The sequence below is a fragment of the Pygocentrus nattereri genome, chromosome 9 (assembly GCF_015220715.1).
Source record: "Pygocentrus nattereri isolate fPygNat1 chromosome 9, fPygNat1.pri, whole genome shotgun sequence".
Classification (NCBI taxonomy): Eukaryota; Metazoa; Chordata; class Actinopteri; order Characiformes; family Serrasalmidae; genus Pygocentrus; species Pygocentrus nattereri.
The window spans coordinates 11,414,404-11,438,490 of record NC_051219.1 but is presented as its reverse complement, the minus strand read 5'-3'; the positions used below and the strand labels follow the sequence as shown (position 1 = coordinate 11,438,490).

At 40.0% G+C, this 24,087-nt stretch overlaps 1 protein-coding gene and 1 pseudogene across 1 annotated transcript in view; both read right to left on the bottom strand.

The window, feature by feature from the left end:
• Window positions 1-4,017: 4,017 nt before the first annotated feature.
• On the bottom strand, window positions 4,018-4,164 carry LOC119264122 (annotated as a pseudogene).
• A 5,175-nt stretch (window positions 4,165-9,339) lies between these two features.
• LOC108439481 (fibronectin type III domain-containing protein 7) overlaps window positions 9,340-24,087 on the bottom strand; it is a 15,860-nt gene continuing 1,112 nt past the window's right edge. The window contains exons 4-14 of the mRNA XM_017717923.2: window positions 23,453-23,713; window positions 20,709-20,966; window positions 19,653-19,901; window positions 17,141-17,395; window positions 14,981-15,238; window positions 14,193-14,450; window positions 13,511-13,765; window positions 12,648-12,911; window positions 12,406-12,435; window positions 12,007-12,044; window positions 9,340-11,127 (exon numbers count right to left, since the gene is read on the bottom strand). Coding sequence (XP_017573412.2) covers window positions 12,013-12,044; window positions 12,406-12,435; window positions 12,648-12,911; window positions 13,511-13,765; window positions 14,193-14,450; window positions 14,981-15,238; window positions 17,141-17,395; window positions 19,653-19,901; window positions 20,709-20,966; window positions 23,453-23,713 — 2,120 coding nt within the window. The 3' untranslated portion in view covers window positions 9,340-11,127; window positions 12,007-12,012. The remainder of the gene's footprint in view (window positions 11,128-12,006; window positions 12,045-12,405; window positions 12,436-12,647; window positions 12,912-13,510; window positions 13,766-14,192; window positions 14,451-14,980; window positions 15,239-17,140; window positions 17,396-19,652; window positions 19,902-20,708; window positions 20,967-23,452; window positions 23,714-24,087) is intronic.

Genomic DNA, 24,087 nt, shown 5'->3' with positions numbered 1-24,087 from the left:
GCAGGAAAGTGGATATGAAACTCAATCTACCATTTAAACAAAGGGTGATTTTATGCAGAGTGAATAAAGGCTAAGTAATTTAGGGCAAGTGTTGAGCATTTCTGCTACAGTGACTCAGTGACTGTCGTAGGCTGATTCAGCTTATTGGCACTTCTGTTGTTGGAAACAGCATTATGTAATAAAACATTTAAAACTGATACAAGTGCACTGACTGCATAATGATATGTATAATACTAGAGTAGCCGTATATAGCAGTACTGTATGATTAGTTTTTTATTGCAGGGTAAGATGGGGGAAAGAGACCCTCGCCAGTGGATCATCGCCACTCTTCAATTTTCTGTCCTAATCAAGTGATGGGGCCAAATACAAATCTTCAAAAATGTACTGAATATATATGCTCTAACTAATTCTGAAATTTCATCTGGATGATGCCATTCCTCGGATTTATTCCCACAATTTTTCAGGTCAGTTGACCTAACGTTTTGACATTGGATTATAGTGACATGCATAAACACTACAATGGCAAAAGTATTCACGCGTCTGCCTTCACACACGTATGAACTTGAGTGACATCCCATTATTAATCCATAGGGTTTAATATGATGTTGGCCTACCCTTTGCAGCTATAACGGCTTCAACTCTTCTGGGAAGGCTTTCCACAAGGTTTAGGAGTGTGTTTATGGGAATTCTTCCAGAAGCGATTTTGTGAGGTCAGACGCTGATGTCAGACGAGAAGGCCTGACTCGCAGTTTCTGCTTTAATTTATTCCAAAGGTGTTCTATCGGGTTGAGGTTTGTGCAGGCCAGTCAAGTTCTTCCACACCAAATTCGCTCGTCCATGTCTTTATGGTCCTTGCTTTGTGCACTGATGCGCAGTCATGTTGGAACAGAAAGGGGCCGTCATCAAACTGTTCCCACAAAGTTGGGAGCATGAAATTGTACAAAATCTCTTGGTGCTGAATCATTAAGAGTTCCTTTCACTGGAACTAAGGGGCGGAGCCAAACTCCCGAAAAACAACCCCACACCATAATCCCCCCTCCACCAAACTTTACACTTGGCACAATGCAGCCAGACAAGTACCGTTCTCCTGGCAACTGTCAAAACCAGGCTCATCCGTCGGATTGCCAGACAGAGAAGCGTGATTCTTCACAACAGAGAACACGTCTCCACTCCTCTAGAGTCCAGTGACGGCGCTTTACACCACTGCATTCCATGCTTTGCATTGCGCTTGGTGATGTAAGGCTTGGATGCAGCTGCTCGGCCATGTAAACCCATTCCATGAAGCTCTCTACTCTGTTCTTAAACTAATCTGAAGGCCACATGAAGTTTGGAGGTCTGTAGTGATTGACTCTGCAGAAAGTTGGTGACCTCTGCACACTATGCCCCTCAGCATCCGCTGACCCCGCTCTGTCATTTTACGTGGCCGACTACTTGGTGGCTGAGTTGCTCTCGTTCCCAGTCACTTCCACTTTGTTATAATCCCACTGACAGTTGACTGTGGAATATTTAGTAGTGAGGAAATTTCACGACTGGACACAGGTGGCGTAGGATCACGGTGCCATGCTGGAATTCACTGAGCTCCTGAGAGCGACCCATTCTTTCACTAATGTCTGTAGAAGCAGTCTGCAGGCCTAGGGGCTCGGCTTTATACACCTGTGGCCATGGAAGCGACTGGAACACCTGAATTCGATGATTTGGAGGGGTGATTGATTACATTTGGCAATATAGTGTGTACACATATGCTTATGAGTGGATTGTGGAGAGAGAAAAAGGAAGAAAAAAGTTTTTTGTCTTTTTTTTTTACTGAAAATGTAAAATTATACCTTTTGAGCAAGAAATCCCAGACAACTAGCAAAATGCTCCATTTAGCATATTGCCTCAAAAATAACATTTAGTTAGTTTTCATCATAAAGACGTTAGCTTGCAAGAATTATCATTATGTGTTCATCATTAGTACTGCTAAGTTTTGTTAGAATTAGTAAAGATGTTTTTGAGCCATCTTGGGGGAGATGAGTCGGATGTGAAAGTTATAGGCCCATTTCTTCCCATTTCCTCTGTATTTTGACTAAGTTGTTTCTTGAATAATCAATACAGTTTCGTTTAAAGTGCTGTGTCTTTACTTTTTCTCAGCTTTTCTAAAGCTGAACTGTGCTGTCCTTTTGTGTAACTAGATGTGTTCACAATGCTCCCATAGGCATTATGGGAGAGCAAAACAGAGATGGGAAGGGAAATCATGAAACAAAGACGCTCCTCTGGGACACCTTGAATTACCAGCGATAAACATGTGATGTTATTTTTACGTCTCTCTAAACATTTAATAGGTAGTGCAAGTATAGTTTCAGTGTCACCAGACCATTTAGACTTACGACAGGCATATATTCGTTATCATTATGATTCTAGATCATTTATATGTTAAAATGTGTTGATTCTACAGGGCTCTGATTGTATATATATATATATATATATATATATATATATATATATATATATATATATATATATATATATAAAAAATGTAGATTGGTTAAGTATTATTTTACCTGAGAACAAAAGATTGTAAAGTAGCCTATCCTTACAATGCAACTGAACTCTAAACAATACAGAAATCAGAACTGCTGTGAAAAAATACTACATATAGTGTGTCTCCGTTTTCGGATGGAAAATTATTAACAGCCTGACATCAGCGTGAAATATTCTGACAACACAATGTAAATATGTGCTGAGTTTGACACTGAATTAAACATGTCACTGTTCATTCCTTTTGCTTATTTTCCTCAAAAGATGACAAAGGAGACCCTCGAAAGAAGCTGAAGAGAGTATTGGCAAGACAGCCTTTAAATTGTTTTGAACATTTTTTAGGACATTTAACATGAACTGGATTTGTGGAGGTTAGGTTTCATTTAAAAAATGAGGTCAAGCGAGTGATTAGGGAAGCTCTTTGGCTCCACATGTACACTTTTCTTCTTTAAGCCATTCAGGTCGTGCGTGTGTGTCAAGAAAACATGCTGAACTTTATCATCTTGTCTACAAAAGATCTTCAACACCCTGTGTGCTTGCAGATGAGATATGATACATCCCATACAAAAAGCCAGCTATAGGCTCTCATTCAGATATAGTTTATTTAGAATAATGGAGCTGATATCCCACGACACAAGGGCTTTGTCAGAGGTGAATAGGATACACTTTACACTGTGCAACTTCCTTTTTCACACTGGCCCACTTGGCCTTTGCTATGCATTGTGTGTAAGAGGAAAAAATAGCTGACTGGAATCATCAGAAATGTGACAGTTCTGAGATGGTTTATGAATTGTAGATACAGTACAGTAAAAAAGCATCCAGAGAGTACCAATTATGTAGCCTCTGATATAGTGGGGGCACTGTGATCCTGGAAAAACACACACACACACTTTTCAAAGCCGCTTCTCTCTCAGGGTTGCTGGGGGTGCTGGAGCCTATCCCAGCAGTCATCGGGCTGAAGGCAGGATACACCCTGGACAGGTTGTCAGTCCAATCGCAGGGCACTGGAAGAAACAACACAATATAAATAAATGATTTAGTATAGGACTATAGAACACAGATAAGAGGAATGGAACATTTTTATGTACATTTTTCTGTTCATTCTGAAGCACCTTTGTACAATTCTGATAATTCAATTACTCAAGCATTTACCTTTGGAGTCACAGGCAGATTTGGTAGGGGGGGTTGTGGCATGTCCCCTTTAATGTTTAAATAGGATGAATTATGCCCCCAAATAATCCTCTCTCAACACATCAAGACACAGAGGAATTAGACCTCCGAAGTTAACCCTTCCATGCAGTGAAACAACCACATATGCGACACAGACTAGGGGGCCGTTAGCACCCTTGCCTGGAGCAAGTGGGCAGCCCTATCCAGGGCACCTGGGGAGCAGTTGGGGGTTAGGTGCCTTGCTCAAGGGCACTTCAGTCACGCGCTGTCGGCTGAAGGGATCGACCTTCTCAAGGCTGGTTTCCTAACCCCTCCACAACGGCCCCCTAAATGGAGACCGCAAATGCAGTCCCCCACTACCAGAAATTATGCAGTCGAGATTCTCGCATTTGGGGAATTTGCAAGGGTCAGCACCACCGAAGTGCAATGGCAGAGCCTCACCCTGGGTGAACCACCTTCTCCCCTGCCAGTTTGTCTTTTAACAATATATATGTTTCAAATCTCGTCGTGTTTAAACATACACCAATCAGGCGTAACATTATGACCGCCCCCTTGTTTCTATAAATTTCCAGCCAACAGCGTCCTGTGGGCAGCATCCTGTGACCACTGATGAAGAACTAGAGGATGACCACCACAATCTGTGCACCTGCAGATGAGCTGTCATCTCTGACTTTACATCTACAAAGTGGATGGGCCAGGTTGGAGTGTCTAATAGAGCGGACAGTGCCAGGAACTCCAGGAGCAGCGCAACACACACTAACACACCACCACCCTGTCAGTGTTACTGCAGTGCTGAGAATGATCCACCATCCAAATAGTACCTTCATGACACCTTTGTGTGTGTAACTAAGAAAGTGGTTTTGAGCCCTGTTGTCCAGTGTCTGGTTGGTACTGCTGAACAGATGTTAGAATGTCCTATTGAGTCTCACTCTAAAGGCATTTGACTCGCTGAAGTAGAGAAAGTGCAATTCTAGCCTGGGCAGTGAAGAGAAGGAAGCACAATAGAATTTATAGAGTGTAAAAGACAAAGTGTGGGCATAGGGAGGTATTTTACCATGAAAATGAATTAGACACTTAACTGTTCTTAGTAACAAACATGTTAACCTGCACAGCGTTGTAATGTACTTGAATATACATACAGTGTAAGTAAATGATGCTGTACATCATCATCTTTTAAAAACAAAGCTTTTTGGTTAGAAGTGTGTTGTTTTCATAATACAGTGGTGTCTATTGCTTAGGTTGGTGATCAATTTTATATGAAGACTAATGTTAATGAAGTTAATAAAGTGGTTAGTTACATCACTGACTCAGATATTGGTAGTACAGCATGTTTGTTTGAATATGATTACATTAATAACTGTTTAATGGCACATTCTTAATGTAACATAATATTAATAATTTGCATGAAACTTATACGGTGGTGGATAGTAACTAAGTAAATGTAATTTGTTGCTGTACTTAAGTAGTTTTTTCCTGTATCTGTACTGAAGTTTTTCCATTTTGGGCGACTTTTTACTTTCACTCCACTACATTTAGCAAAATCTGTCATTCCTTTTAGCTTATGTGTGCATAAAAATGTAATGTCAGAATGAAAGAATTACAAAGTAAGAACACCAATCAGGGCACAGCAGTTTTGAGCTTGTTTTGAACTGTTGGACATACTGTCCTAGTGAAAGCACATGGTTCAACGTCAGTGCAGCAGCGTACAAATTTGTGAGAGTCTGTTCAACGTAATTGATGGAACTAACCCAACTTTGTATAAATAGAGCACAATATAGAAATCTGTCCACATATGCGGTCGTGACTGACGTGGCTTTTTTTTTTTATTCATACAAACACCATTTCATTTTATAGTAAATTAGTTTGGGCTGGTTTATGTTTATGAACAGACGCCTACAGATCAACAATTAAGTTGCAACTAAATATTAAACTGAAACTTGCTTGAAACACTGAGGAAACATTTCAGAGCCACTCGGTTCTCCCTGATGGAAACTGTTTACCTTCAGTGTTTTGCGCTTATGATCATTTTAATAGACGTCAGCGTCACTAATTAATGACGTTCTATTAAAAGACTGGTTTACCGTGAGAGACGCTGGAGGACTTTCACCTGAAATGAGTTCATGAAGCCAGTCTGGTTATAAAAATGATAACAGGACATCAGAGCCAGAATTACTCTTTTAGTACTTTTACTTTATACCTAAGTACATTTGAAGGTAAATACTTTAGTACTTTTACTCAAGTGGAGGTCTAAAGGGAGGAACTTCTACTTTTACTGGAGTAATATTTTACCTTGGGGGTCTCTACTTTAACTCAAGTACATGACTTGTGTACTTCATCCACCTCTGAACTATAATGAGTCAGGTGGTATACGCTGTGTGTATTTCGCTGTTGTCAGGAGAAAACCTTGTATCTCCAAAACGGTAACTTTACTGGAGAAGGAAAAAAAAACTATTCTACTTTTAATGTAAGTCAATGGAACCAGATTTTTTTTCCAAGTCATTTTTGGACATTTCTTTTGGTCCATTCATCATGAACTTTACGCACAATTTGAAGGACAACAGGTATTTTCAAATTATGCCAAAAACTGAAAAATGGCAAAAATGGAGATACAAAGTTTTCTTGTGACAACAGCGATTTGTTCTTTTAGGGTGTTTCACAGACCATAGCTGAGTTGTGAACTTGTTCAGTGATTAAGTTTGTAGACTTCATAATGAAAACCAAATCACTTCTTTATTATTAGACTCGTAGACTCATGGCTTCTGCCCAGTCCTGCTAAAGTTAAGTATTACTTTTCTTGCTGTCTAGTGGACAGAGTAGACTAAACCCATACTCAAGTTAAAGTGTCGATATTTTGGTGAAACAACAGCTTAATTAGAAATAACATTAAATGCAAGAAAAAACAACTTGGTTATAAAGGCAGGAGCTTGAAAACTATGTAAGAACTGAGTGTCTTATAGAACTGCAGTGGAACGTCATAACAGATCCAGCATCTATCAGCGCACAAACTGAGGATTGTTAGGCCCTATCCTTTTCTTTTTGATGCACTCTTTGTCTAAACTAAAGTGATAAACCCTAAAAGTGAGAGAGTTGACCACAAAGCAGTACTGATGCTGTCACCAAGTGAACATCCATTTTCTAAGCCGCTTCTCCGTCAGGGTTGCGGGGGGGTGCTGGAGCCTATCCCAGCCTTCAGGCGGAAGGCAGGATACACCCTGGACAGGTCGCCAGTCCATCACAGGGCAGACAGACAGACACAGACAGTCACTCACACCCAGGGGCAATTTAGCATGTCCAACTGGCCTGACTGCATGTCTTTGGACTGTAGGAGGAAACCCACACAGACACGGGGAGAACATGCAAACTCCACACAGTGAGGACCCCGGTCACCCAGCCGGGAATCGAACCCAGGCCCTCTTTGCTGTGAGGCAACAGCGCTACCCACCACGCCACCGTGCCGCCCAAGTGAACATAATGAAATTAAATATGAAAAAGAATGAACTAGATCAAATGCTAAAATGTAAATGAGTAGATTACATTCCTGATGTATATACATAAAGTATATTGTCATTTGAAAATATTCAGAGAAGCACAAATTCATTAAAATGTAACTTGAGTGCAGGTAACTAGAGTAAATGTTAATCACAACTGATTTCTGGTTACTTGCAAAACTTTTTGAAACATCAGTCTCAGTGTTATGGTGCGCCAAATTAACAGAGTGCACTTAAATACTAAAACCAGATGAGTAAAGAACACTTAAACAAGATATATACTATACAAAGAAAAGATTAGTAAACATGACAAATAGAACCTTTTGTTGCCCACAACCCCAGCCACCCTCCACAGGATCACATTCTTTTTAGAAATATTCAGTCTCTCAGCTTGTTTACAGTACAATACTCAGGGGGGCCTCCAATACCATGAGACCTCGCCTTTGTGTGTAGTGTTCATGGTGTTTTTATGGACAATGTCATTTAAAAAAAAAAAAGCTTTAGGAGTTTTTCTGATGTAAGAGTTTTTTTTTCTTTCCATACACTTTTCTCTGTTTAACGTTATATTTCCTATGTGCAAAAAATATGCAAGGTTCTAACAGGATATGGAGCCTGACATCTGACCTTATATATTCATGATGTTAAGCACCAGCTTGTGGTTGTACCAGAGCTGGTTTATGAGGAGCCTGCCCACTTCCTATTCCCCTCTTTTATCAAAAACAGGACTGCTAAACAGCAGAGGGTGACTGCGAGGAAGTCCTTAATGAATGTAAATGGGGCTCAACGGCTAAAAACAAAAAGTTAAAACGTAGAAAAAGTAGTTAAAAAAAAGTAGTTTCTAATCACTTGCCCAATAAAAAGTGGTTTAAAAAGTAGTAAAAAGTAGTTTCTAATCACTTGCCCAATAAAAAGTAGTTTAAAAAGTAGTAAAAAGTAGTTTCTAATCACTTGCCCAATACTTTCCTTTAATTTTAGGAAGTAGACGGATGTATTTCACTAAAAAAGCAAAGAAAACTCACCTGTATGTTTCCTTTTTCTCTACAGCAAATGGGTTTTGGGCAGCAGAAGGCGGGCATTACTGCTAGAGAGTGATGATTGATTGGCGAGCGGAGCAGCTCATTGGCTGTTTGCGTTCACTGACAACATGAACATACATGAGGTGCCACTTTAAACTCCTGTAACTTGAGTTTAAAAGCTCTTAAAAGTATAACCGCTGGTTTAAAATATTTCATGCTATTTTGTGTATTCTTTTACATTAAGCATTTATAGACTATGATTTTGTTCCAGTGCTCTATATTAACACATTCATTTTGGACTCAGGAGTGCCCTCTAGCATTTGAAAAACCCAGAAGACGATGCAGAGCAGTAATTCTCCTCTCTACAAGTTCTCTGGTTGTATCTTTCATTCCATTTTTATTACTGCCATTTAATGTTGACATTGATGTACATGTGGATCTGATGTGATAGAAAGTCTCAGAATGCTTTTTTGAAGGTACACAGCATACTGTTTTATTGTGAGCTTGTATGTTGGTTGCTGCAGTTTATTTGCAGGTGTGTGATGTGCGATATTGTAACATCAGGTTCAGAAATGCACTAACAAGCATAGGCACCCAAACCTTGAAATGGCCCGTATCTAAAAGTTGTTTTTTTTTTGTAGTTTATTTTTATCTGAAGCAGTGAATAATAAATCGGCTGCTTTGGAGTTTAGTTTCTACACATGCCCCATATGGGCTGGGTAGTGATTGTAACTCTTTTATTGAAAACAGTGAGGAAAATTTAGGATGGTCCCTTTAATAAGGCAGGTATTTTTCCAGCCCTTGAAACATATAAGCATGTACACCCATGTCATTATGCATGGGTTCATAGTTTCTCTTAAGCAACGTCAGTTTTCTTAATGTTTGGGTAAATTTGAAAGTGAAATGTAATCATGTCACATTTAATACTGTCAGTAAACTAAGATTTGCTTCAGAGGTTCACGGGTCAGCTACACATTGTTGTGACCTGGTTCCTTGAATGATGCAAAGACTCAGTAAAATCTAATATTATTAATGTGATGGGTAAGTTCGCAAAACTGAAAGATGTGAAATGAGTTCCAAATAATATTTATACAAAATTAAATAAAAAATACAATTTTCCTCTGGAAGGGAAACAAAAGAGACACACCTCAGTAATGCAGGGAGTTTATTTAATCTTTGGCTAATAATAATGATAGTGAACCATATATATATATATATATATTTAACATTGTGTCTTATATTACATCCAAAGGAAATCATGCAAATTATATTATTCACTTAAACAACTGGATTCCTATACTTCCCTTGGAGGCACAAAAACGTAGGGAGAGTGTATGTTTTGAATGTTTAATTTGATTTAAATTGAATCCTCAAAATAACTTCTAATACACAAACATGCAACATGGACATCGTTTTTGCTTATTGCCAACAAATTAGTGTGATTTTCGTAACCTTTTGTTGAAATTATAAATGTCTGGAACTTGGATTAGATAAGAAAACGAATTTCCACTATATTATGTGCTACATTGGAGGAGTACTGTGTCTTGAATGGGTCGTGGCATTATTACAAAGATAACCAATCAAATAAACACAGTAATGGGAATAACAGGGCATCCCAGAGTGCATGTGTAAAAAGGCCTTTGGTCATTCTCCCTGAGAAGATGGGACCCCTGAACGTTGTGCTTTATATTCAATAATCACACCTTCTCAACACGAGGCTATTTATGTTAAACTTGTAGGTTTCCAATAGAAAGACTAAAATAAAAGGGAATTTAAAGCTAAGTTTGTGCAGCCCAGCAAACATATTATACTTTAAACAACAGGAGGTCTCATATAGGATTTGAAATAAATACGTTGCCTGAAGGCCAGACATTACAGGTAGAAATTATGGTTATGGTCCCGTCAACCATTCCTCAGATTTTTGGATATAGTGAATCTGTGTCTTTTCTTAAAACGGAATTATAAATTGTCAAAACTCAACAGAATTATGTTTATTTTAGTGTATCTAGTCAATCCAAATACTGACTGTGCCTCGCTGGATTTTCCTGAAACTTAACTCTGCCATACTTGGCACAACCATGTGTCATATATTACTGAAAAGCTTGGTTTTTATAGAACATGAACAAGTTATGTGAATATGTCGACTATCATTTGTACTGATGACAATATTCATACAAATGGTGCATGTTTTCTGAGCCTTCACTGGGTATTGCAGCTCTGAGGCCCATTCTTAATATCATTTTTCTCAAAATCAGCTTTTTTTCAGAGCCAAAAATCTCAGCTTTTTTAAATTGTATTAAATTGTACATGTTAATTTCTATTCTGAAGGATATTACAGAAAGATTACCGAATACATTTCCCATAGCTGGAGTTTTACTAGGTTTTGTACTATAAAATTGACTTGGAAAATACTTTAGATTATTATAATTAGTTCTAATTAAAATTTTATTAATTAAAATGAATAAAAGTTCTAATTAAAACAATGAGATCTCAAGCTGTCCTGTAAAATCTTTTCTTTGGAGCGTGTCTTCACAATCAAAGCAATATATTTAAGTAGATAACATCTCATTTGCTTATTTTAATTGATGTCTTTGCAAAGCTTCTAATACCAAATGTACTTGTAACATATCAGTAATCAATCTGCAATGATTCACTGTCTATCTAAAATAAAAAAAATAATAACCCTATTCACCTGTAGTGTCTCACCTTGTTTCCTTGTGGTAATTAACTCATTAGCATCTTAATAATGTTCTCATTTTGTTGACCTTCATAGTTAAACAGCTTTAAATAACCTGTTAGTCTATAGTCTAATTGCTTTAACATGACAAGAGGACATTCTGTGTTGTTTTAAGGAATATCACCAATGATTGCTTCCTGGGTTTTGGGATGTTATGCAGAAGAGTGCAGTCATGCTCTTTTGACACTTTCACGTGAAGCTGTGTGGGAAAAAGAGATAAGAATGCAAAGTCAAGTAAAAAGTCGGTATCACGTTTCCAGATCTGTTCTACATATGCAGTACTGGTGTTCATCCACAAGTTGGCGTCTGCTGGGACAGTTGTCCTGTTAATCCATCAGTCATCAACTATAGAGCCGGTATCAAAAAAAGGTCAGACACAGGTCGGAAAAACGTATAGAAGGATTTTCCTTCTTTTACTCATTTTCACATTTGACAATATTTGAAAAAACGTCAAAACTATAAAAACAACATGGAATTACTGTAGTCACAAATACTGGCCTCCTACCAAACAGAGCTACAGACCAATTCCATTAGTTATGTTTTGTTGAGGCACATATAGTAATTAGAGTAATATAATGACAAAGCTCTCAATAAAACTGTTTATTCGTGGATATAAGAATCGTGGATTCGTGGAGGAAAAACAAGCAGGTGTTTCAGAGCTTTTGACTGGTACTGTATGTCAGAAATGACCCAGTTATTTTAGTTGGTTAGCACTTTCAGTTTGAATTCCTTCTATCGTAAGGTTACTGATACAGTAGAGAGTTGATGAAAGAACAGATAGGATTATACTGTGTGAACAGCAGCTCTTTTTTTTATGGAGAAATGCTGCATGCGTCTTTCCATATCTTAGAAACTTGACTCGGTTAATTGCCCTGTTCACAAAGGCACTTAACCTCTACTGTGTGAATGCAGATGTGATCAGATACACTGGCATATAAAGTATTTTTGGAATCTTTTCAGCCCATGGGGTGCATCATATATCATATGGGATTGAATTGTGCAGGGCTTAAAAAGCTATGGATTGAAGCGACTCTATATTGTTGTCGTTTTTGTTGTGCTGTTTTTGTCCCATACATACCTTTCGCTAATCCACACTCCTCCTCCCTCGATAGAGAACTGGAAAAAAGAGAGAGCGCTAACTGACACCAGGCACAAAATGTACCGTTACCATTATAGTCCCTCTGCAGCTGCAGTGCAGAATACATTCTTTCAGTTCATATTCAGTATAAAATAGTCAACTTAAAATGTGTCATGCTTTGTAAACAGGCCTGAAGACACTTCAGGCCAACATCATCTGAAGTTCATCAACATCATCTGAAGTTATCGTGTGCAGCTGGCTCATAAATGACCCAGTTATTTTGGTTGGTTTTAGTGGTGATGAACTAAAGAAAGCTTTAGGTGATCTAACGTTAAACGTGGCAAAGATGTCTGAATACTGTATTACTTTGTTGTTTAGGCCAGTGTAAGATGTTCTTACCCGTTCCGACACCGCTGCCAGAGCAGAAAACTGAAAAATAATTCGAGATAAAAGCACAGGAGTTAACTTTAACACAAACAATAATAATCCAAAGAAGAAGAAGAATCAATGAAATCCAATGAGAGAATTTAAGAATTAAAACGTATGAGCTAGCTTAATGAAAAAAACCCCAATGATGATAACAGCTACCGTAATTACAAGAAGATCTCATTTTAACTTGGAAAGATGTGAGTGCACCATACCAGAGTACATCCTGCTAGAGCAGAACTGGACCACAGTTCCGTCTGGGTTGACTGGAGCGACCACTACTGAGTACACGTCACCACAGGTGATGTCAGAGACATCACAGGTGTTCTGACCCGTCTCCAGGGGGCTGCAAGAATGGCTGCTCGTGCTGCCTGTAACCACGGCTGTGTAGTTACTGAGGGGGCTGCTGGATCTCCACTGCACACGGAGGGTGTTATTGGCGCGTCTAAAAAGACGAATCCCTGAGGGACAGCACTCACCTGGACACAAGAAGAAGAGACAAGAGATAAAAATATAAAAGAGATAAACAAAAGTGACTTCGAAGGAGCTTCATTTACAAACACTGCTCAGTTGGCTAATGTTTTTAGGAACAGTGACTAGAATGATACCTGGATTTAACTCTATGGGAAAGACATAAGTAAATAGGATTGGAAATTGTGGTTGAAAGCATACATTCTGTGACCTTGATGCTTGAACTTTAGGGTGATACATAAGGAGAGAGAAGAGCAACAGTTCTTCAGGTGACGTAGAACGTTATCTTGCATTTGTTGCCTGATTGCACCAGTGTGTGTCATTTGCTCATTTCTCAGACACCTGTGGGAGATTTTGGCTCGAAGTTTAAGAGAGAGCTCTCTGCCACCATCATAAAACCGTCAAATATGCAATATCTTTTGAAAGAATGATGTTCCATCCATCCAATGCAGTTCCACAGACTTGTGGGATCTATGCCAAGGTGCATTTAAAGCTTTTGGTGGTGGCCAGTCACCTTGCTAAGACATATGATGCTGGTCCTCTATATTGGCAAATTGAGACAAATAAAACATATTTATCATTTTCATTGTCAGGTATCATAACTCACTGGTGGAGAATCCATGGTAGGTGCATTCTGCTGTGCTTCCAGTGGAGCTGATGGCCTGCAGTGAGACAGTGTAGTTTGTTCCACAAGTGATGCAGCCCATCAGACACGTGGTCTGAGCGGTGTGGCACTGAGCGTGACCCCGTGGAGAGGTCAGAGATGCTATGAAGGACTGAACTCCCCGAGCCTCTGACCAGCTGACGTTACTCATAGCTTGCGTCACTTGAAGCACGCTCAGGTTTTGGGGACAGCATGGAGCTGCATAGAGAAGAGAGAAAGCACAGCCAGATTCACAGTGCATAGACGAATCCAGGATCAGATGTCTACCTCACCTAATCAATGAGCACTCCTACTCTTAGATGAATAGTACAGCGCATATCTCATGTCTGTAAAACTCAAGCAGAAATGAATGTTGTAGTTTCCCACAATAACTAGTAATTAATGATTAAGATTCAATACATCTAAACTCTGATTTTAGTCCAGTTTATGTTGAGTTGTGCTCGTTTCAACATTTGAGGTGAGCTGGTTTACACTCAGTCCAAAATGATTCTTTCACCGATATGAAACTGACTTATCGTGTGACATTTCCACTGAAGCCTTGACCACCCACCACTGAAAGAAAACTGCCTCTCTTAAGCCAAAATTTATGACCACTACATGGGCAGTGTTGTCACAGAAACAGTACCTGTCTCGAAGGGCACGCTGTAACTGGGCATGCTGAGCCCAGCTGCAGTGGACGCTATGGCGTTGATCCTGTAGGAGGTGCCACACGCCAGTCCAGTCACGGTACAAGAGGTCCCACCAGACTGACAGGTCAGGGGGTTACCCACTGAGCCGATCACACTGACCGTGTAATTAGCAGCAGAGTTAGTGGACGTCCAGGTGATGTTGATGGAGCTGGAGTTACTCCGTGTTACCTGCACTATCTCAGGCATACAGGGAGCTAAAGAGAGAGAATAAATAAAATGGTGATAAAGAAAAAGAGTATGAGAGCAAGGGAGAGGAACAGAGAACGAAAGAGAGAGAGGACAATTAATGAAGAAAAGAAAAGTAGAGGGCAAAATGACATTAATAAATGAGTAAGTTATAAGCATTCATTTATCAGTATGAGGTACATATTCCAGCGTACTAGATAGTTATTTAAGTGAAAATGGGGATAAGTGTCCAGTGGTGTAAATAAATTACATGAAATGACTAAAACGTCTAGTTGGCTGATTGTTTGGAGTAACAAGGTTATCAACAAAAGTGAACCATATTTCAAACAGGAAAACATTTCAGAAAAATCTCTTAAGAAGACGAATATGACCCAGTAAAATTACTAAGAGTGAATGATTTAATTTACAGCATCGATTCATTTTTATTTGTAGATAACAACAGGCAACAATGCTCTATGTGAGATTCTTATGTTTTTAAGTGTTATTGTACCGCCTTTGGAGCCTAGATAACTACCTGGTGAAGGTGTGGGTGTGTTACCTGTTTGGTATGTCTGTGGGCTGCAGGTTCTGTTGCAGCCGCGTGGGTCATTACACGCTGCCACCAGCAGGCTGTATCTGGTGTTGCAGGTGAGATCAGACAGCACACATACAGGTGAGGTGTCATTACACACCAACTCTCCTTTAGCATCAACTGCCCGAGTCTCATACACATCTGCCCCACGCACCGCCATCCACGAGATCATCACTGACTCCCAGGACACACTGGACACGGACATGTTCCCTGGACAGCAAGGCACTGAAGGGGGACAAGAAGAAGGACCGGCGGCTCATGTTCATTTTCCACTCTGAAGCAGTGTAGTTTTTGTGCATGGGCACTGTGTGTGTGTGTGTGTGTGTGTGTGTGTGTGTGTGTGTGTGTGTTCAAACAGCATGTCATGATAAAACTGAAGACGAGTATAGAGTTGGTAAACTTATGGTGTATAAATTACAAATTGAAATGTTTTAATAATAAAAACTGTCTTGTTGAAGATAAATATCGCCTCTATCAGCTCCATTCCCTTAGTCCTCCTTATTTTTTTAAACCGTTTGAAAACATTTAATAACTAAAGGGACAGTAGAAATGGTTCAACATAAAACTTCTTTACATTAATGTACATTGACATTACTGGGACATGAGGTTTTATTATGGCAGCACATTAAGTGAATTTATGATTAAAACATGGAGTCTACAAATAAAATATGCTACATCAACACAATTCTTGCCAAGCAGATTGAAATAAAGCAGTTGGGTTGATGTCATTTGTGTGTGTGTGTGAAACCACTAACCAGGGGTGGACAGTAACTCAGTAAATGTAATTTGTTGCTGTACTTAAGTAGTTTTTTCGTGTATCTGTACTGAAGTTTCTCCATTTTGGGCGACTTTTTCCTTTCACTCCACTACATTTCGGAGTCTAATATCCGACTTTTTCCTCCACTACATTATTAAAAATCTCTCGTTCCTTTTGGTTTCTGTGTGTATAAAAACATAACATGTCAAAACAAAAGAAGCGCAAAGCCAGAGCACCAATCAGGGCCCAGCGGTCACTTTGTTTGGAGCTGGTTTTGACCTGTTGGTCACACCGACCCAGTGCAGCACACGGTTCAACGTCAGTGCAGCAGCATAAAAATACATACGTCTACCTAAATGATGGAACTAACCCAACTTTGTGTAAATAGACCACAATATAGAAATATGTCCATATGCAGTCGAGACTGGCCTGTTTCTTTTTTTCTGAATTTATACAAACAAAATTTATACACTTTCATTTTATAGTAAATTAGTTTCGGTTAGTTTATGTTTATGAACAGAGACCAAGATCAATACAGTAAAGGAAGCTTATTTGTGATCCTGAGTTTAAAGCAAGTTTTTATTCAACTTGTAACTAATTTACAAAGTAATCTTAAACTGAAACTTTGCTTGTTTGTAAAAAGTGATTTCAGAGCCACTCGGTTCTCCCTGATGGAAACTGTTAGACGTCAGCGTCACTAATTAATGATGTTCATGAAGCGAGAAATGATAACAGGACATCAGAGCCATAATTACATATTGTAGTACTTTTACTTTTGATACTTAAGTACATTTGAAGGCAAATACTTTAGTATTTTTGCTCAAGTTGAGGTCTAGAGTAAGGACTTCTACTTTTACTGGAGTGATATTTTACTTTGGGTATCTCTACTTTAACTCAAGTACATGATTTGTGTACTTGGCTCCACCTCTGCCGCTAACAACATTCCCACCATGAACCATTTAGTCTGGGGTAAGACGCTGTACACAATCCGAAATGTCCAGAACGTTGAACAGAGCACCAGTTAATTGAACCACAGTATCATCAAACAGTTTAAATCAATGTTACCTGGGCGGCCTCATATTTGAAAAGTGGTGGTCAAATCTTGAGGCAGATAAAAATAGATTATGAAAAGAAAATTACAGTATGTTATTTATTAGGCATGCTCTGATATGGGATATCTGCTGATACTGTTATTCTCTATTGTTCATGTGTATTAATTATCTCATAGCTTTTTATTTAAATGAATAAAATAACAACAATGGTTCATCTGATTAGCAGCTCTAAAAACGAATGGTTTGCGTCGTGTTTTTTTTAGGTGTTATTGCTCAGATAATGCAGCATGTTTGTGGAATTTGTGTGCATGTTCTTACAGGTGGTCTGGTTTAGGACGGGTCCAGATGGGCTGGATCCAGCCTGGTTGTTGGCGAAGACGCTCATGATGTAGGAGTATCCGCAGTGGCAGTTGAAGTTACAGGACGTTCCAGTGGAGTTACACGTCTGCTCTGTACCATCGTCTCGCTTGATGAAGGCTGTGTAGTAATCCACGTAGGCCACTGAGCTCCAGACGACTGAACAGTTGCCCGCTGCTATTTCATCCACACGGAGGGGCTGTGGGGGACACGGGACTGGAAGGAAGAACAGAATGAGAGACAATGCTGGAGTCATAAGGGTGGTATATGTGGCATACATCGCCTGTCAAAAGTCAACAGACCCCTTGCCTTATTTTGTTTTCCCACTTTTTAGCTAAGCAAGAAAAAATACTTGCAAATAGTTTGTTAACATAAAACGGCTGTTTAACAATACTTTTAATACTGATATTTTAATACTTATAACTAATGTTTTGAGATATTCAACATATTTCACATCAACAGAGTAGTTTGATGTGAAATACGCCGTTCTAGAGAAACGTACAGTTAGAACTGTTCACAGTCATGGTGATTGGAACCAGACATATCACATAAAAGCTCTCAGAAATGTATTTAAAAAATAGTTCTTAATAAGTTGCCTGAATTATTTTATGACAGTTTAAAAAAAAGCCTTAAATGTATTTTTATAAATCCACTGAGGGGTACATGCTGGGCATTGTAAGGCAAAAATAGTCCCCAAAGAATACTGATTTTCCTCTATTTTACCACCATTAACTTAGAAATAGTTTTTCTTGTAAATAAAATCTTTGTGTTGTTATCATTGTGACACCTGATTCCTGTCTATCTATCTATCTATCTATCTATCTATCTATCTATCTATCTATCTATCTATCTATCTATCTATCTATCTATCTATCATCTATCTATCTATCTATCTATCTATCTATCTATCTATCTATCTACAACCCCAATTCCAGTGAAGTTGGGATGTTGTGTAAAACCTTAAAACAGAATACGATGATTTGCAAATCCTTTTCAGCCTATATTCAACTGAACACACTACAAAGGCAAGATATTTAATGTTCAAACGGATAAACTTTATTGTTTTTTGCAAATATTCACTCATTTTGAATTTGATGCCTGCAACATGTTACAAAGAAGTTGGGACAGGGGCATGTTTACCACTGTGTTACATCACCTTTCCTTTTAAAACACTCAATAAGCGTTTGGGAACTGAGGACACTGATTGTTGAAGCTCTGTAGGTGGAATTCTTTCCCATTCTTGCTTGATGTACAACTTCAGTTGCTCAGCAGTCCGGGGTCTCCACTTCATAATGCGCCACACATTTTCAATGGGAGACGGGTCTGGACTGCAGGCAGGCCAGTCTAGTACAATCACTCTTTTACTACGAAGCCACGCTGTTGTAACACATGCAGAATGTGGCTTGGCGTTGTCTTGCTGAAATAAGCAGGACGTCCCTGAAAAAGCCGCTGCTTGGATGGCAGCAGATGTTGCTCCAAAACCTGCATGTACCTTTCAGCATTAATGGTGCCTTCACAGATGTGCAAGTTACCCCTGCCATGGGCACTAACACACCCCCACACCATCAGAGATGCTGGCTTTTGAACTTTGCGCTGATAACAACCCGGACAGTCCTTTTCCTCTTTGGCCCAGAGGACACGACGCCCATGATTTCCAAAAACAATTTGAAATGTGGACGCGTCAGACCACAGGACACTTTTCCACTTTGTGTCAGTCCATCTCAGACGAGCTCGGGCCCAGAGAAGCCGTCGGTGTTTCTGGGTGGTGTTGATATCTGGCTTTCGCTTTGCATGGCAGAGTTTTAACGTGCACTTGTAGATGGAGCGACGAACTGAGTTCACTGACAGTGGTTTTCTGAAGTGTTCCTGAGCCCATGTGGGAATATCCGTTACAGAATGATGTGGGTTTTTAATGCAGTGCCGCCTGAGCGATTGAAGGTCAGTTGTTCACAAAGTGGTGAACCTCGCCCCGTCCTTGCTTGTGAACGACTGAGCCTTTCAGTGATGCTCCCTTTATACTCATGACACTCACCTGTTTCCAGTTAACCTGTTCACCTGTGGAATGTTCCAAACAGGTGTTTTTTGAGCATTCCTCAACTTTCCCAGACTTTTGTTGCCACTGTCCCAACTTCTTTGGAACGTGTTGCAGGCATCAAATTCAAAATGAGTGAATATTTGCAAAAAACAATAAAGTTATTTTAATATCTGTTTGAACAGTAAATATCTTGTCTTTGTAGTGTATTCAATTGAATATAGGCTGAAAAGGATTTGCAAATCATCGTATTCTGTTTTCATTTATGTTTCACACAATGTCCCAACTTCATTGGAATTGGGGTTATATCTAGAGGCTTCTCTTTGCTGATTTGTCCCAATATTGTCAAAGTTGACATAAACTGAAGACAAAAATGTGAGCACAGGAATATCTTTGTTAACCTATGTATCTCTGTATTAACCCCCTGCCACAGTCCCTCACATGTGATGAATTGTTGTGGATCTGACGGTAGGCTGGGTCCAGCCTGGTTCATGGCAGTGACAGAGATGTATTGGATCTGTCCACAGGTCAGTGGGGTCAGCATGCAGGTACTGGAGTTGGACGTGCAGTTTAGACCAGATGAGCTGATCACTGTATACCGATCTGCCCCGCGCACCGTGGCCCATGACACAGAGAGAGTGGTCATACCATTGACTGTCTGTAGCACCACCGACTGAGGAGTGGATGGACCTGCAGACACAAACACATACTGAGGGCACAGTGCAAAGAGGGCTGAGGTTACACATGCTCCAGTTTTATTTATGTAGACATAATTATCCACATTTGCTTTTAAACTTACTCTTAAAAAGTAAAAACAAACTTTTAGATAAGCTAACTGTCGGCTCTCCCACTCATCTGATTCAGTCATTCTCTTTTCAGAGATGCTGTCGTCAGGCCATAACAAGGTAAAAGCCCTTGTCAAAGTCACTCAGGCCAGCCTATTTCTCCCGCATCCATGCTGACCACAAGAGTCGCCTTGTTCGCGTACCGACTAACACATCCCAGACCTTCACATGTGCAGTTGTCATGAGATAATCAACAGTATTCACCTCATCGGTGAGTCGTCTCAACGGTATATATGGAAAATGTTAAAACATGTAAACTACAGCTTGTTTAGTTGAACCCATCATAAATTTGTGCCAGGCATCAACGTCCTCAGAGCACAACAAACCGCGCAACTTTCCACACTGATAAAAAGCATAAAAGATAAAGATAAAAGAGCAAAGACACTTGACAAATCACTAAGTCATGTGAAAATCTCAAAAGTTTGGTATAATATGAATTACAAGTTTGATGGATCAACAAAACGGAGTGATCTTTATCTGAGTATCATTTGGTAAACCACATGCCTGATGCCAGTTGATGTGTGCTGTCACCGGTATTCACTATTAGTACATTGTTGCTGCCTACTGGATTGACAGTGTTAGAAACCACATAAGTGAAAATTTGTGTAAACTAGATTTTTCTTTTATCTCATGTCTGTGGAACTGCTCTTACGTGTGATCTGGCAGACAGTGACATCGTCTCCAGGGACGCTTTCTGGGCTCCAGGCATTTACTTTGATGCAATAGATGGTTCCAGCCTCCAGGCTATTGATGGTGACACTGGTGTTAGTGGTGTTGATGGGACTCTGGAGGAACGAGCCCTCACGGATGATGCTCAGGCTGTAAAGCACGGCATGTGGCACTGGAGCCCAGAGTACAACAATGCTGCTGTTACTGGGGGAGCTGCTGGTCAGCTGAGGACTGGCCAGAACTGACCACAAAGAGACAGAGGAAACACAGAGAGAGAGAGATTACAGGAGCCAGCAACAGACAAGCTACAGGACTGACTTTTACTTTAGGTTCTGAGGGCCCTATATTTAGTGGAGTTCCCAGGCCTGGGATTGGTACAGTACAGAAATTGTAACAAAGTGCTAATGCAAATCGTTGTTTTTGGATGAAAACCTTGCATCTCCAGAGTGATAACTTGACAGGAGAAGAAAAAAAACCTTTACTTTTCATGCAAGTCTATGGAACCAGCCATTTTACCAAGTCATTTTGGGCCATTTCTTCTGGTTCATTCATCATGAAATTTAGACACAATGTAAAGGGCAGCGGGCATTTTCAAATAATGACCAAAACTGAAAAAAGGAGATGAGGTCTTCTCCTGACAACAGTGAAACGTACCTGCAACAAACCTAATAACCACCGGCAAATGTTAACTGTATTGTGAATTGGGACAGCGCTTTACACTGTGAATTAAGATTCTTGACTGAAAAGCTTCTGCATTTGCAAAAGTAGCTCTGTATGTTTACGATGTGACTCCAAGACCAAAGAAACAGGCCCATAAAAGCAATAGCGACATAGCTTCTTCTTGCATAGCTAGGCAATTACAAATGTGCACAAATTAATGTGGTAGCACTTTATTGTATGGAAGTGTTCATAAAGCTCCATGACGCCTCCACAGGCTTGTCATGACAACTAATATAAACCTGCATAAACATTTATGAAGGCTTATTCCAGAGTACTAAACTGTTGAAGTGCGTGTTTCCATGGCTGAGCAGCTGCGCACATGCACAATACCAAGCACTGGCTGGATTGGTGAAAAACATGCCACCACTGGGCCCTGGAGTTTAAGAAACACATTCTCTGGAGTGAGGAACCATGCTTTGCTGTCTGGAAGCATGATAGGAATCTAGGTTTGGTGAATGCCGGGAGAATGATACCTACTGGAATGAATAGTACCAACAGTAAAGGTTGGCAGAGGAGGGACAATGGTTTGGGGCTGTTTTCCAGGAACTCTGAGAGCCCTGGCCTCAATCCCATCCAATACCTTTTAAATGAATTATGTCAACTGTGAGCCAGGCCTACACTGATAAACACTAAATTACAACGTCTATGTCATTCCAGAAAGTGTCATGACACAGTGTAATAGATAGATTTCAACTTGTCTTTAAAGCTGGCAGATGAAACCTTTTTCTAAATGTTTGTTTAGGTCTATGTCAGTTGTCATGAAGGGATTCTGTATATGTCACATTATATACACTGCGCTATAGTAAAATGTTACCATTAACACTTCTTTGCTTTAACACCCCTGATTAATCTTATCAATGGCAATGAAATGATGGTTACCAGGTGTGGTATGAAAACACCCAGCAGTTCTGTGTTACGGCACTAAAGGCTTCGTAATTGCCCATCCCTTGACCTAAAATCCTTCCCGTCCCAACTCGCTTTGTTGCCTGGGGTGTAAACAATATTTGATCCTATTGAATGTGATATGATTTCATAGGTCATTCCATGCCCAGATTTGGGATGACCTATTGTGTGCTCTGAGATCACCACTTCCTCCTAGCAACCTTCTCAGAAATGGCACTCCACCGTTATTATGGTAATGAAACAGTATCTGTGTTTTCTCCGGCCGGTTCCCTAAGGAGGGCTGTCATGTTCTCGGGGTTTAGCCTCTCTTATTGTGTGAGTACAGTGCAAGGTTGGATAGCGTTACTTAAAGACACATGCTGACCCCCTATGGAGTGAACCCATTATAGCAGTCATGTGAAAAGACCCCTGAGGTCAAATATGAGCCATATCCTGATCCTTCCCACTTTTACCTCAGTGAGGATATCAAGTGGCTGTCCAGGGCTGGGGGCTAGAGAATGGCCAATAGTGTGTCCTCATGAATGGGCCATTTCTTTGGTCGTGGGTTCAGTGGGGGGGGGGCTTTTTTTAGTGTGGACAGGGCAGGAAGGATCATTGCACACTTGACTCTGGTAATCTCAGATATGCTTGGTTAGGTTGTTTCTGACGCTGTATAACAAATTGTTATCTACAAACATGAACAGAAGTGTGTTGCATAGCGTAAAACAGACCTTAAAGTCTGAATTCGTCAGGATTTTTAGTTCTTTTTATAGATAACAGCTACACAGTGTCAGAAACTGTTTAAGCAATGATCTTTGAGATTACTTAACAAGTGGATGCAGTTTGAAGCAAGTGTGGAATGATTTAGGCATGCAGTTAGCGCAATGCTAATCGATGGCTTGAAGCTTTCCTTACTTGTTAGCTACATTAGCTTTGTAGCACCCGTATAAAACTAGTTCTTTTCTGATTACATCTGAGCAAAGGAGATAATTGAGTACATTTTATATGTGTAGGTTTTTCTCAAAGACTAAACAGTTATTGGAAAAAACTGTTAAATGTTCCTTAGTGACCATACTTAGCATGCATTTAGTAAGCTAAGAGACTGTGGACAGAGCAGGAAGGTACCTGTCTTTGCCTGGACAAACTCAGACGGCTGGCTCCTGCCGGCACTGTTGACAGACATGACACTGAGAGTGTAGTCAGTGTAGGGCTGCAGGCCCACGATCGTTCCAGGAGTGCCCAGCACGGTCATCTCAGAGAAAAAGGAGCCATCACTGGTCTCGGCCCGAATAATGTAGGAGGTAGCCCCTGGAACTTCCACAAACTCCACTGTCATGTTCTGACTCTGTTTGGAAGAGGCCGTCTTGATGGTTGGCACATCAGGAGCTGCACACAGAGGAGCACATTCATCACATACAAAACACTGCTATTTAAACTCCGTTCGGATTTAGAAGGCTGCAATCATTTGTTTGCTTACTGACAGCCAAGAACAGCACAACGTTTGATCATTTTCCCACATCTTCTACTCCAACAACTCCACTACAGACTGTCTGCAGTAACAACAGTCTGCATCACTTCACTATGTATGGGGTGTGCTACACTGCCATTGGCTGGAGGCAAATTAAATGAATTCACAGTTGTGACATCACAACCATGATGAATTCCAAATTTAGTTTCCATAGATGGACTGAGGATGGAACAGCATTTGCAATGTTAAAACGTTTTCATTCAGTTCAGTCTCAGCGCATTTGTGATACATA